The sequence below is a fragment of the Bidens hawaiensis genome, unplaced genomic scaffold (genome assembly GCF_021521415.1).
Source record: "Bidens hawaiensis isolate Kalapana, Puna unplaced genomic scaffold, B.hawaiensis_p1.1 tig00013988_1, whole genome shotgun sequence".
Lineage (NCBI taxonomy): Eukaryota > Viridiplantae > Streptophyta > Magnoliopsida > Asterales > Asteraceae > Bidens > Bidens hawaiensis.
Genome location: NW_027492200.1, coordinates 5,129 through 20,897, shown reverse-complemented (window position 1 = coordinate 20,897; position 15,769 = coordinate 5,129). Strand labels below are relative to the sequence as shown.

General features: G+C 35.1%; 2 protein-coding genes across 3 annotated transcripts; one reads left to right on the top strand and one right to left on the bottom strand.

The window, feature by feature from the left end:
- The first annotated feature begins 4,913 nt into the window (after positions 1-4,913).
- Positions 4,914-8,811, top strand: LOC143545640 (ubiquitin receptor RAD23b-like). 2 transcript variants are annotated; one of them, XM_077037488.1, is made up of 12 exons: positions 4,914-5,098; positions 6,710-6,871; positions 6,955-6,993; positions 7,079-7,143; positions 7,238-7,445; positions 7,508-7,633; positions 7,736-7,801; positions 7,882-7,929; positions 8,001-8,110; positions 8,185-8,266; positions 8,367-8,510; positions 8,588-8,811. In XM_077037488.1, exons 1-11 carry the CDS (start codon positions 5,033-5,035, stop codon positions 8,481-8,483), a joined length of 1,089 nt encoding a protein of 362 aa, XP_076893603.1. In that variant the 5' UTR covers positions 4,914-5,032; the 3' UTR covers positions 8,484-8,510; positions 8,588-8,811. The 2 variants fall into 2 exon arrangements, with proteins under 2 accessions (XP_076893603.1, XP_076893602.1); XM_077037487.1 differs by having other exon boundaries at positions 7,076-7,143.
- A 2,713-nt stretch (positions 8,812-11,524) lies between these two features.
- Positions 11,525-14,604, bottom strand: LOC143545632 (uncharacterized). Its single transcript, XM_077037482.1, has 5 exons — positions 14,385-14,604; positions 13,058-13,278; positions 12,446-12,574; positions 12,246-12,377; positions 11,525-11,697 (listed from the first exon to the last, which is right to left on the bottom strand). The coding sequence occupies exons 1-5, from the start codon at positions 14,602-14,604 to the stop codon at positions 11,581-11,583; spliced, it is 819 nt and encodes a 272-aa protein (XP_076893597.1). The 3' UTR covers positions 11,525-11,580.
- Positions 14,605-15,769: the final 1,165 nt, after the last annotated feature.

Here is a 15,769-nt window from a genome sequence, read left to right as displayed (position 1 = left end):
AAAATTGTTAATTTAGTATTTATTTTATAATATATTTGAAATTTGTAATTATCTTTTATTTTACAAAAAAACACACGTTATTTTAGCTATATACATTTACTAAAACTAAAATTTAAAGTTAGAACTTTATTATGTTTGTATAGCCACCATAGTTTGGTAATATAAATAAACTTAATATTATTGCGTATCTCCCATACTTATTGGTCCCTATAATAATTAAAATTGAACAAACAAATCTTTACTCTATAAACAGTATATATATCGAATGTCATATATAAATTCTTTAACTTTCATTGTTAGCGTTCTGCACTGTCAAGTTGTAACATTACGTAAATATCGGGTCAAAAATGTCAATTTTCAAAGTCAAGGAACCAGATTTGCCAAAATCCAAACTTCAGGGACTAAAATGAAAATTCTGAATTTCCTGACCCATCGCGCTACGCGATGGATCAGAGGAGCACCTCATCGCTTACCGCGATGGGGTATCTGACACGCAGTGACACGTGTGCCACGTGGCACACGGTGGTAGCGTCTGCCACCACGTGGCAACACGTCCGCCACGTGGCGCGGTGCCTGCCACGTGGCAGGTCTACATTGTGACTCAGCAGGCCTATATCGCGGTACGCGATAGGCCTGCCAAGGAACCCATCGCGTACCGCGATGGGATCCAATTTTGGCTATAAATAGGAGGGCCACGGGATTCATTCCTCACACACCAAAATCACAAACTACTCTCTCTCTCTCTCTAAAACATCTCTCTACACCTCGAAAAACGTGCCATAGATCCCTCTCGAAATTCGTGCCCCGTTACCTCGTTTTCCATGCCCATCATCTCGATATACGCACCACTTTCCGACAACATTCCGAGTAAAGAGGAGGTGCTGCCCCGACGTTCCGATAATTACCTCGAAGTACGTGTTGGTGTCTCAATAAGCGTGTCGAAGCGAAAGTGTTGATTAAAGTGAGCGTTGAAAAGCAAGCAGCGTCAAAGTGCTGCCCAAGTATCTAGGGTATTTCTAAGCCAAGCAAGGTAGACATGATGCCTGACCAAAATAATAATAAAATATTATAAAGGCTTAATACCCCAAGTCGATATTATTCTCGGTAAACAAAGAAAGATATAACAAAGAAAATAAAGATAATATATATATATATATATATATATATAAGTATATAAGATTATTTTTTGTTATGAAATATATTATTTAAGTGTAATGAGTATACTTAAATAATAAAGAAAGAAAAATACGTTTCTTAATGAAGAAGAAACATCGGGTTTTATAAATAAACTAAAGGTTTATTAATATTACTTTTCAACTAAAGGTTTTAAAGTAAAAAGAAATTATGAACTAAAGGTTCATCGAGATAAATAAGACTAAAGGTCTTAAGCCGGATCGTGTATCCGACTAACAAAAGTTATAATCGTACTATAGGTGCGAGATAGCAAGAGAAAGACTCACGGACGGTGTTGGAACCCGATCCCATTGAAAAGGTTAATACGCCCCACTTTTACAAACTTATTTTCAAACAAACAAACAAACGTGCTATGTGTAAAACTTTACATGAGGCTACGTGTCTCTAAAAACATTATAAATAAGAGTATAAACCTAGCCCTCAGGCTGTGGTATACATTTGTCTGGATCCTTACATATGTGGTATGCGGTGGGCACATCGCACCACGCCTGGTCACGACCTCCAGCCACGATGGGCCGAACCAAAGTATGTTCGAGTGAGAATGACCTTGTGTATATTTATGGTACCTAAGTATGTCGAAACGCTGCGGTGTTTTGCTGAGGTGACCTAGTGTAGAGACTCGAGTTTATAATGATTGTTTAACTTGATTATTCCTGAGCCAAGATGGGCCGAGGCTTACGTGGTCTCGAGAGGTAGTTAAGTAAAGAAAATATTTTTAGCGTCAGCATATTCACCAGCATTCGTTGATGACGTATTTTATAACATTTTGCAGGTAATCAAGATTAGAGCTTGAAAAACGAAGAAGCTCAAGAATCCGATGGCTCGGATAATTTTGTTTTAAATATTAAAATATAATATTTTTGTAAAACATATAAACAAGTAAATACTAAATGAGACTTTCGTCTCGTTCTTTTGTAATGTAAATATTTATAATATCGATCCTTATGTTTTATAAAGTCTTCTGCTAATAACTGCAACTCTGATTTATTAACAAATAAAGTACCAACTATTGATCATACTCCTAGGCCTAGAATGGGGGTGTGACACAAGTTTTTAAAGGTCTAATTAAATCAATAACATGTATGATTTACAGTTTTAAGTTATTTTATAATGGACTCAAAAAATAAATTGTAATGCTACGAACTAAAATCTTTGTTATTTATAACGTGTCTAATAAAGTGCATTGATAAAAATTCCAATAATATTATCTTTTGTTTTCAGTTTACTTAATTTGTATTAAAAACTGGAAACCTTTTTGAAAATTAAAAGTATATTGTTTATTTTAAAATTGCTATAAAAACTATTGTACAACAATTATGTATTAACAATGTTCGATAGGTTTATTGTATATCGATTATCTATTAAATATTGTATTTTCATGAATTATCTGGCTAGTACACAGTCCCAGAAATTAATATAATAACAAAAAAACTATTATTTAAAAGGGATTTCCTTTGATTCTATCAACCATATTCCATCCCATTGAAATCGTATATTCTTTTTTCCATATACTAAAGAGAATAAAGCCGAGAATTCTAGTCCAAACCACAACTAGTTGTCTACTTGCATCATTTCCATTTCAGGTATCTAAAACTTATAAAACTGTTCATCTTATTTTGTTTCATGTCAATTTCTGGGACTCTGGTTTGGAATATGGTTTGAAATAGGATTGTGCTTAAAAGAAAAATGTTGTCAAAAGAGGATATAAGTATGTAAATTTATGTGAATATAAAATATAATTCATAAATGAATAGATGCTTTATTTATTTATATTTATAACAAAATGATAATTTACCGTCAGTCATATAAATGTTAATTTCTACCAAAAGAAAACAATTAACATTTATATGACTGACGGTAAATTATCATTTTGTTATAAATATAAATAAATAAAGCATCTATTCATTTATGAATTATATTTTATATTCACATAAATTTACATACTTATATGCTCTTTTGACAACATTTTTCTCACAATCCTATTTCGAGGTGTGAGCTCTAGAAACACGAACGGATCAACAAAATGATCTAGGAGCGAGTTGTGAGCACAACCGTCATTAAAACTTAGGGACCGAGGTATGAGCACAACCGTCTTTAAAACTTATCGGCTTTGGAAGATAGTCATTTGACATTGTTTAAGCAAATTTGGTTTTAATCAACTGTTCATTTTGTTATATATATGCGTACCTGGAGGATGAATTTGATCAATGATGCAAACCTGTAATCATGATTTCAATCTTGGTTTATTGAAAAATTGACTAGATCAATCTCTGAATCGTGAATCACTTTCAGATAAACCTATTTGCGGGTTACACGCAATGATTTATCGGATAAGACAGAGATTTTCTGTAAATGGAATTGGATTTTGATGATTCTATGTGATGATGAAGAACCAGAGAGAACGAGTAACCGTGTTTTTCTTCTGTATGTATGCGATCGAGAGTTTCATTATGTCTGTGCCAGGGAAAACATCGATAAATGTATACAGTCAATTCCCATATGAGCCCAAACATTAGTTAAGCCCATTTTACATTACACTTAAGCCCAAGTATAAAACGGAATAACAAAGTCTGAATAACATTATTGTTAAACAAGCCCGCACTCCCACGTCAGCTAACTCGTTTAATCTCTAACGTTATTTCCTCGATCGACAAGTTAATCCAATAACACTAAAATATCCAACACATTTAGTTTAAATACAGGTTAATAATTTTGGTTGTTTATTAAGACAAAATTATCTTTGTATTTTTAAATAGTTTGCTAATGTCATTTGGGATAAGATTAAAGATATATGGCAGGAGGTTAGGATGAAGCGAAATCAATTTTTTTTTGGAAAAAACAGATGAATTTGAATTTCATAGAGAAGCTAGGTTTTTAAAAATAAGGTTTGTAATATCTTTATTTGTGGTTTAGTAGTAGGAAGTTTGAGTTTTCCAATGAGACTTAAGTTTGATCTCAACTTGTATTACATTTGGTGGATTATGACAACGAGAATTTAAGCTATGCATTGCGAGGTTGTTAGTTTGAATCCCGAGCCAACCCGGGTTTTCGTCCCACAATGTGTTACATTAGAGAGTTATGCTCTTGTAGTGCAACCGACAATATGATTTCACAAGAGAACGCTCAAACTAAACTCTGAAACCAGCGTGAACCCGGTTAAGACAATATAGTCTGACCATAGATAGCAACGGGACTCTCCAAAATCAAGGAGCGTGATGACTTAACACACAAGAAAGTCGACGTTTCAAAAAACAAAATAAAAATATATAATCTTAAATATATATAAACGAAACATTCAAAAGTTTTCTGGTTGCTCCATACATTTTCTCAAGTCACCCGATTGATTTATTTGTAAATTAATATTTTTCTCATGTATCTGACCGGAATTCACGGGTATGGGTCTCACCAAACCCATATAGTCCTTAAATGAGTAATAACATTTCATTAAATTAAAAGTTAATATCACTAAATATTTAATATATAAATCTTATAAATATGAAAATCTTCAATAATTTAAAATAAATAAATGATTTAAATATATACGTTCATAAATGATACTGTAATAATATATTTCAGGAAAACATTTTCAAAGATTTATTTTGTTTTAAAAAAAAAAGAAGTATTTTAGGAAAACCAAATGATTGCAAAAATTAACACAGGTCACGTGCAAATCACGTGATGAAAGTACAAAACAAACACACAGCACTCCTTCTTTTCACCTTCGATCCGTTTTCTGTAAATCGTTAGGGTTTCCTTCAAGCTCAAGCTCAATAATAATTAATAATAATAATAATAATTAATAATAATAATTGTACGTTTCATTAATCTTCAATTGAATATGAAGCTCAGCGTCAAAACGCTCAAAGGCAGCCACTTTGAAATTAGTGTTCAACCTTCTGATACTGTGAGTTTCGTTACTTATAAATATGTGTTTCTAATTATTATTATTATAATTAAATACATGAATTATACTCATTATGATGATGTTGTATTGTACCTGTGAAATCTGATTTTTATTTATATATTCATTTTTGGTTTAGCTTAATTTATTTTAAATTGATAAAGCAAATCGGATATTTACACGTGTATATATAGTTAGGGCTGTGAACCGACCCGAACTGAACGAGGCCTTGTTTATGTACGTCCAATAAGCTTTTATTGATCGGCGGAATTTTTTAAATGAATATGTTCATGAACGGTGCACGAAATTTGATTTGGCTAACCGAGAATGGTCGGTGTTAGTGGTTCGGTTTGGCTAGTGTTGGTGTTTTTTTCAACATTTTTATGTTATTTACATATAAATTAAACACGTAATACTCGTATAAATTTTTTTATAGTTGATAATTTTGCTTAATATTATGTGATAAGCTTAGGAAAGTCGCTAAATATTATATATAAAATTTTTTTAATGAACAACCAAACATTAACGAACATAAACGGACGTTCACAAACATAATTGAACGAACATGGCCTCTGTTCACGTTCATTCGTTTAGTTATTCAGATGGAATTTCTTATTTATGTTTGTTAATTTATTAAATGAACGAACATAAACGAACTTCCTGCCTAACAGTTCGTTGAACGTTTGGTTTGTTTACAGCCCTATGTGTATCTACATGATTTGTCCCTGTAATTTTTGAAGTTAGTAATTCGTGGTTCTTTGGAAACAGAAAGTGAGACTTGTTTTATAGATATTTGTAGGTATTTTAGTTGGTTAATTTACATGTTTTTGTCTTTTGAGCAGAAGGTTAAGGCATGTGATGCAGTTTAGTAGTTTGTTTTCTGGGAGAAATGTATATAAAAATATTGCTTGTCTTAACGTGTTAATATGTGTACTTATCTATGCGGTCGATATCGTCGATATATCACCGATATATCAGTGATATATCGGTTATCGGTCCTTGGCGATATATAAATCAGAATATCGGTTCAGAATATCAGTACCGATAATATCAATGATATTGACCGGTATATCACCGATACTCCTGATATTAGTGTTTTGAGTCTTTATTATCAAGTTTTAGTGTTCAATATTAGTGTTTTAAGTATTAATCAATTCTTACTATGCTACGATTGTTGGTGTTTTGCAATTTGTAAAAGGTTAATTTGTTCATTGTAGGAGACTATACTGAATTATTAGTGTTAAATTGCTATATATATGAATTTTACATGATATTAAAATTAACGATATCCCACCGATATCGCACTGCGATAACCGATATCTCAGATATCGGTCCTTGACCGATATCCGATATTTTTCCGCATTAACTGCTGAGGTACTTATCAAGTTAAAAGTTAAAAGATGATGAAGTGGGAAAATAGCTTAAAAACGATGTAAAAGAAGTGTGATTTGGCATTCTAATGTGTGCTATTAACGTATTGTATTTCATTGATTAGGACATGTTGATAATTTGCCAGTTTGTTGTGTTAATAGTATGGCATGAATGCATGATGTATTTTCAGTTTCTTCCAATGTGCGAGTCGCATAACTGATATAAAACTTGTTATTGTACTAGATTATGGCTGTGAAGAAAAATATTGAAGAGGTACAAGGAAAAGACAACTACCCGTGCAGGCAGCAACTATTGATTCACAATGGCAAGGTTTTGAAAGATGAAACTACATTGGTTGATAACAAAGTGTCGGAGGAAGGTTTTCTTGTTGTCATGCCTGGCAAGGTATCTCTCTCACTCACACGTACACACACACACACACACACTCACTGACGTCTTTGTTACTGATTATCTGTCTCTCTCAACAGAGTAAAAGTTCTAGCTCGGGTGGAACATCATCTGCTCAGGTACGTTTTTTATCTATCGTATACGATATTCACTTATATTATACGAATAAAGGATCACATTTTAGTTTTTATAACTTATTAGCAGCCTTCAACAACAACTGCACCAGCTTCTAATCCCACCAGCACACCTGATGCTTCTTCTCAACCTCTGTGAGTTCTCAAAACTTATGCATCTCAATTATTAATCATAAAAGTTCTAATGCTTTTGAGATTATATAATTTACACCTGTGCTTTTAAAACCAGCACTTCAAGTTCTGGCCCAGCGACTACACCTGCACCGGCACCCGCACCTGCACCTGCAGCTGCACCTTTATTCTTTGATTCAAGCATGGAGACGAATGTTCAACACATATTGGATATAGGTGGTGGCAGTTGGGACAGGGACACAGTTATCTGTGCACTTCAAGCTGCTTACAACAATCCAGATCGAGCAATTGATTATTTATACACTGTATGTGTTGAAGTTAAGTTCTTGTAACACAACTTATGAACTGATTATCTAATTTTTTACAGGGTATTCCAGATACAGTAGAAACTGCAGTCCGGGCTAATCAACTACCTGCAACTCAAGCTGCTACTGTAAATGCTGTACCTTTATCTAATGGACCCAATGCTTCTCCGCTAAACTTGTTTCCTCAGGTTAATAATCATTTAAATGAATTAAATGAGTTTTTCTCATTTTCACTTTATTTTTATGTTTAATGTTAAAACTTAAAAGTATCGTTTTTGGAATCTTTGCAGGAAATACCTTCAGGTGCTGCAGGTGGAAATCTTGGAACCCTTGATTTTCTCAGAAACAGCCCGCAGGTGGTATTTAGATTTATGTTATTATACTATTGGATAACATACTGTAGTGTTGATTTTATAAATTACAATTTTCATTTTAGTTTCAAGCGTTGCGAACTATGGTACAATCAAATCCACAAATACTACAGGTACAATTTTATAAAAAAAAATATTATGCCTTTTTGTTACACGGTCTAAAGGCAGTTGTTATTGGTTACAGCCAATGCTTCAAGAGCTGGGAAAGCAGAACCCTCAGCTTTTAGGACTCATCCAAGAAAACCATTCTGAGTTTCTTCGACTAATCAATGAACCTGTTGATGCTTCTGAAGGGTAATAGTCATTTTCTTATTTCCCGTATTGTTATTATTATTTTCTGACCTGTTATTTTAATAACTGTTATTTAGGGATCTGTTTGATCAAGGAGATCAGGAGATGATGCCTCATGCAATTAGTGTTACTCCAGCAGAACAGGAGGCCATTGAACGGGTATCAACTTTTAATCATTTCTATTTTTTTTTTGTAATTAACTAAATATGTGTCTTTTGAAGTTATATTTTAGCTGACAAGTTGCTTTATGTACTCTCAGCTTGAGGCGATGGGCTTTGATAGAACCCTTGTCATTGAGGCGTTTTTGGCATGCGATCGCAATGAGGAATTGGCTGCTAATTTCTTATTGGAGCATGCTGCTGATTATGAAGACTAAACAGAAGACATCGGTGACTCTTGAAAGGTTAGTAGTATTCAGTTTCTCTAAAACAAAAGGCTTTCGTACAGAGATAAACGGACAAAAATTTCCGTTCTTTTCAGGTGATTTTGACTTGAACCAGTTTTAGGTTGGTGAACTATACAGGTTGGACGTTTATTGTATTGTCCATTGAACTGAAGGTTTTTTGTTTTACTTAATTTTATTGCACTCTTTGTTTTATTTTTTGTTTTGCATTTGTCACCAAATGTGAAGGGATTAAGAGGATTTTGTTTGAGAAGAATTGTGTGGTCTGACCAATTTGATACTGCTAATATCCCAACTTCTACTTATTCTAGTGTGGTTCATTTTTTGTTTTAGTTTTTATCTTGTTGACTACAACCTCAACATTTAATTGATTTTTATCATCTTTTACTAAATAAAATGACATAAATACTATATTTTCACGTGCGTACACGACACATCAGTTCCTTGTCTTCTAACCCGCGGTGCTTGGATTACTGCTATGTGCCGTCCCTACTGTTATCCTCTGCTCCCTCGCCTTTTTAGTGCTATTCGCGCCACCACCCCTATAAAGCTGACACATTCTTTGTGCTTAAATGGTTACTGTATTGTTTTGGTAATTCATATGCTGTCTTGTTTTGTACTAACCAAAATGGTTGTCTCGGGTTAAATTTGTTGATTTTGAAAAGGTTTTTGTCTGCAAAACCTTTTTTATGTCTACCAGTGGTGATGGGAGGTGGAGACTGGAGACTAACAATGATCACGCATAGTGCTATATATTTGGACTTATTTGAATATAACTATAACTGTATAACTCTAACTTGTTTACTTAACATCTGTTATATAATTCAATTTTAGAGCACCTCCAACGAGCTCCCTATCTTAGTATGGTACGGGTACATGTATTGGTACAATACCCATTTTTGTATCACGTTGTTTTTTTATTTTCAAATCTTCGACGATCTTGAAACCGGTACTAATACGAATAACCGACAACCTGAATTAGTCCGGATATCATTACTTGCACAGGTACGTGACGGGTACCAAATTAGTCGTCCATTTAATGATAAAATAGTATTGAAGAACCCTAATTTGGTCGCCGACTTTAGGTGATTTGTTTATTGGTTCAAGTCTTGGATGTTATATTATTTAATATTGAAAAAACGTTTGGTATTCGTTCAATAATAACATAGTTGGGAATTTATTTTATATATATGAATAATCTCATTTAAACCCCTATATATTCCAAACAAGTACAAAATATCAAATGTGCCCGTACAGTACACAAACATTACCCGAAATTCAACAAAGATGAGTACCAATACCCGTATCGAATATGCTAAATCGGAACGGGTGTAGGTACATATATGGGTACGGGTATTTGAGACAAAATGTTTATCACTAGAGGGTGGTGATGTGGTGGTCCGGTTATGTTTGGCGATGAAGGTGCTCCTATGGCTATAAGTGTAAAATTTTGAAAACTTTGGATTATTGCTTATTTAAATTATTATGTTAGATTAAATTCTAGAAAGGTTCAAACGGACACCTTCCTCCAACTATTGGGCTTATTATCAATCACTATATACATATAATAATTTAGTTCTTTATAATATTATTCGGCCTTTGGATCCAAAAACGACCCCCACGGGCCTCCAAGCGACGCTTTAAAGAAAACAACATACATCGTGGTGTGGTGTCCCACCAAAATCTTAACTTAATTTAGTCACTCTAGAAAACGCGTCAACAACCTTATTGCTCTAACACCATCATCGTATTCCATCCAGCTTTGTTTCTTCATCGTCTTCTTCTTCACAGATTACTATTCTGGTAAACAAACATAGATCCCCTTTGTATCTTTACTTTACTTTACCCTCTTTACTTACTTTTATTTTGCTACTAGTAGGGGTGTGTAGCATAGCATACCCAAAAAATAGAATAAACCAAACAAAACATATGGTTTGGTTTTATGTTTTCGTAAAGCCGAACTTTCGGTTTTGTTTTGTTTTGGTTTTGCCCATATATAAAACTGAAAAAAATAAACCAAACTTATAGGTTTTCATTTTTTATTTTGAATTTTGTAATATTAACAATAATATATAGTTTTTCTAAAATATTTTAGCTTAAATGTATAGAGAAAAAAGATAGAATATAATAATTGCTTAACGTACAGTGGGTACAAGAAAACTTATATTCATGAAATCACATCACAAGATCTTGAAATTGTAAATACATATCCATTTAATCATTGGTTCACCGAAATAAACAGTTTTGGATCGTTTTTCATGAAACCCGTTTTTGAGCGTTTTAGAATTTTTTGCCTTTGAGCGTCTCGCGTATCTATCGTACGTTAAGCAATTATTGTACAGTAACTACACCCTAAATGTATAATAGTTAAATAAATTATTAACTCCAAAAAAATTCGGTCTAAATGAATATATTCATTATTTTTTGCCAACTTCTTTATTGTTTTGTTACAAAAATTTTCAAGCCTAGATACAAAACCAAGATAGTCGAAACTGAACGGAACCCAACTAAAAACCGAAATTTTAATAATTTTGGTTTTTGGTTATGTTTTAGCCCAAACCGGAACCAACCCGACCTATGCACACCGCTACACGCCTATTTGCTGGTATTAATTTTAATAATTGGTTCTTATACCTTATTTCTGTCCAGTGATCACCAAACAATGGTTCTAGACGGCATAATAACCTCACCGCACCGTAGATCGCAGCCGACTGCATTTTCAACATATTCATTCAAAAAACAACACACAAAGGAGGATGAACTGGGTGACTTCTCAACCGTCGTTAGGCGGCACCGATTCCTGCTAACCGCACTCGTACTCCTCACTGTTTCATGCACCGTTTATCTTTATTTCGCGGTTACTTTAGGTGACGTTTGTTCGGGATTAAATACTACTCAAAAGGCTCTTTGTCGTGTCCAGTTAGCCAAAGAATCAATCGCCAAACGAAAACTGTTATTATAAGTTCATTGTTGTTATATAGTGACATTATTATTTGTTACAATTTATGAATTTATGAACAAAATGTAAAATGGGCGATTATTTAATATAAATGGTTCGGGTACATATGATTTATTGAACAATGTTTAGTTCTTTGAGCCAAGCTGTGTGTAAAGGACATGGATCTTGTTTTCCTTGAGCAATTGCTTTCTCCGAGAGTGAATAGAACCAACCGTTTCTCCATTTGAACTGCAGGATTCAGACCGCTTGGTGAGAAAACTAACTAACAAACAAACGAACTTTCATAATATTATGTCGAGCAAACTTCAGCTTTTGTCCATGTTGTTTGTCCAAATCTGCGTTTTAGTGCAGTAGTTTTAAATTTGCGATTTTTGTCCATGTGGTTTCAATTTACTTGCAGTTAAACCTGAATTCACTGACCCCGTTAAGTGTGGTCGTTAAACGCATCATTGTGCCCCTCGCGTGAGGGGCGGTTTTGTCCTTTTTCTCCCAAAATAAACCTCAGTCCTAATTCGTAAGTCCCTCACGTGAGGGGTTGGGTTGTATTTGGGGAGAAAAAGGACAAAATTGCCCCTCAAGTGAGGGGCACGCTGATGGGTTTAACGACCAAACTTAACGGGGTTAGTGAATTTGGGGTTTAATTGCAAGTGAAATAAAACCACATTGACATCGCAAATTTGAAACTACTGGACTAAAACCGCATATTTGGACAAATCACAAGGACGAAAACTGCAGTTTACTCTATTATTTCTAAAATTATTAGCAGCAACGCTAACCTCTTTTATGGCTGTTGGAAAATGGGAAACGGCTCGAGCATAAGCGCATAATCTATCCTCGATCCCTTCGTCAAAATCGACCCCTTTCTCTTCGGCTGCTACTGCTGCCAACTCGCTAATGAGGCTAATTACCTGAAAAGTGTAAATGAATCGTTAAATACAAATATTATTATTATTATGTCAATGATGGTAATCTTTACCTCAGCACGGAAATCCTTCTCGACCACTCCCACAGTGGCTCCGGGATGGCGGGCCCCAACGAGCATGAATGCTGATATCCATATAAGTTTTTCTAGCATTTGCTTCTGAAAAGATTCTCTCTCAAGAACCTGGTTTCCATATTTTTTTTCAAGGTGTATTGTTTTTATTAATCCAAACTATTATCTTTTGGTCGCTGCTGGTCCCAACGAATTGGTTCCTGACGGTCCCAACTCTTAACGTATTTGTTTCCAACGGTCCGCGACTAACAGAATCCTAACGCCGTTAGTTGCAGGTCGCCGGAAAAAACGTTTTTTTGCCAAAAAACTCACAAGTTTTTCTGGAAAACTCAACATTTTCGTCCCAAGCATCTAACGGCGTTAGGATTCTGGCAAAAAATGTTTTACCGGCGACCTGCAGCTAATGGCGTTAGGATTCTGTTAGTCGCGGACCGTTGGAAACAAATACGTTAAGAGTTGGGACCGTCGGCAGCCAATTCGTTAGTTGGGACCGACAACGACCAAAAGGCGATAGTAAGGATTATAAAAACCAATATACCTTTTTACAAGACAAAATTATCCACAATTAAGAATTTAAAATTACACATTAAATACCTTGCAAGAAAGACCGCCTGCGTGTAACCTAGCAGCAACAGCAGAACTCCATTTGCCAAAAGCTGCAGTTAACCCCTCGGGATTGGTATCGGTTATACCGTCCACAGGGGGGTCACCGAGCTTGGAAATAGCAAAATATGCCAAAACTTGGTTAGCATCATCAAGACCTTTACTTTGGAGCCACGGCTCCAGCATCCCGTTCTGGAAAAACACCAAATCTGCTAGATTGTTATGATCCATCATAAGATGCGCAGGTCATAATATCAGAATCCGATCCTACTTAAACAGGGATATGAAAAATTGAGATAATCATCTGTTTATTAAAGTTGCATATGATCCATCACAAGACGCATAAAGATCATCTTATTCGCTCAGTTTTGAATAGGGCTGGTATAACAGGTTAAGACACATCACGATTAGACACTGATTACCTTTAAGTGCTAGAAACGAACAAAACACGATAACTGATCATGTAATTTTTTTCGAAACATGAACACGAACTCACTTAGAAACAGGTTACACAATATGACCTGTTTAGAGACACGATAAATATAACATATTTGGTGAAACAAAAGTTGACAAATGCCCAAAAAAGTCTTAATTAATACATAATCCTTAACATAATATTCCTTAACATATTTAATACAAAAATCCAAAAAAGTCTTGATTAATAGACGTTTAGTTATCGAGCCCGAACTTGACCCTCGTCAAGCCTTGTGTATTTTTAAGTTTTGAGTCTTTTCGGCTTTATTGTATTAATGTCTATCTGAACATCCAAGCTCAAACCGAGCTTTGACTAACTTAAGGTACTACATACAAGCTGGAGCCGAGCTCAAGCCTAGCCTAGCTCGACTTGTCTCATCTACACCCTTAAATTATGCACGGATATTGAAGAAACTTAGAGGTGTAAACGAGCCGAGCCCGATCTTGACTAAGCTCGTTTTCACTCACGAGAGCTCGTTTTATTAAAGGTCGAGCTCAGCTCATAAGTTGTTTTTTCAAGCTAGAGCTCAACTAGTACCTTATATGTTTTCAATTATCTTTATATATCATGAGAAAAACTTTATACAAGCTTAAGCAGTAAGCTCGGCTCGAGCTTGTGTAGTATCTTAAATGAGTCAAAGCTCGGTTGTGCAGTGTGAAATGAATACACAAATGCACAAGCTCGGGTCGATAACTAAACCGGCTTTATTTGAGGCTCGAGCTCGAAAGAGCTTTGCACCCCCTAATTTAGGAAATGAATGAAATTGAATTAGGTATTTAGCTATAGTGGTATAATAATATAAGATTATTATTATTATTATTATTATTATTATTATTATGTTACCATTCCAACGGGAGTGAGGAGTGAGCTGAAGCACAGCATCCAGATCATCGTTACGGGTGCAGACTAATATAGGCCCTGGGAAATCAACCGGAACTGATTCGCCTCGTTTGACCATACTATCATCGCCAGCGCCGAGTTTCTGTAAGGCTGTGCCGACACGGCCACTGCCTACGATAACTGAAGGTATTACTTTAGTGGCAGTTGTACTTGTAGCAGCCATAGAAGGTATTGGTATTGTTGTTGATATTCTTGATCGTTCAAGATTGGAGTATATAGAAAATAGTTTTAAAAGTGAGTTGCAGTGGTAATGGTAACAGAGACAGCCACGAAGACAACCCATGTACCTGTTTGTGTTGGGTCAATGGGCTAACTGCCCGATCGACTGGTTTCAAACCCGACCCGGTTGCAGCTTGAATTGGTTTGGGCCTAAATCAGGTATTGGTAATACCCAAGACGGATTCAGGTCCAAGTATTGTCTTTAAAAACTATACTCTGTGCATTGGGTTCGGGTCGGGTATAAAACTAAGTAATCTAAAACTGGGTATTTTAGTACATTATTTCCGGGTTTTTTTAAAGGGTTGCACTTTTTATGAGTATTTTTCGGGTATTTTTCAGGTAATTTCGGGTATATATTGAATATTTGAAAAACTCGGTTCCGGGTATGGAATCGGTTCTGGTTTTCGGATATTACCAGGTGCAATGCAGGTCCGGTTCCGAGTACCACTTTTGGTACTAAAATGCATATCATATCCTTACCCCACGGGTAGGGTTGGGTACGGATTCAGTTAATAAAAATTTGGTTTCGGGTTTTCTTTCCGGGTCTGGTTCCATTGTGCTCCTCTAGGTTTGGCTCAAAATGATCTAGTTCGTGACCCAACCCATCGGCACGTGACCGGTTCGTAATCCAATTCCCTCAAACTGGTTTGTATTCAACCCGATTTGGAAAACATGTCAAAATAATAGTTTTCGGTCTGATGCAAACCTATTTGATTGGGTTGCACCTTCTTGCCTCTAAACTGGTTTTATACCTAATCCGGTTTCTTTCAAACCGGCTTTGACCATAGGGTTGACCAACCCGAACCGGTTGGGATAAAACCCGATTTGTACATGACTACTTTAGCACCCACTTGAATAAGGCACTACTTTTAAATATATGTAGATGCGTATATAACATATATTAGGTTCACTCTAAGAGTTACAAACCAAAATGTCTAAAGCACACCATCGGTATAGTGGTAAGACTCTACATTTGGTTTTGGAGGGTGTAAGTTCGAGTCTCATAGTTTCCAACTTTATTTTTCAATGTATTTTACATCTCATGAAAATAGATTTCGAAAGTGTGAACTTATTTTTAAATGCGCTGGAATTTTTTTTCACTTTAGACT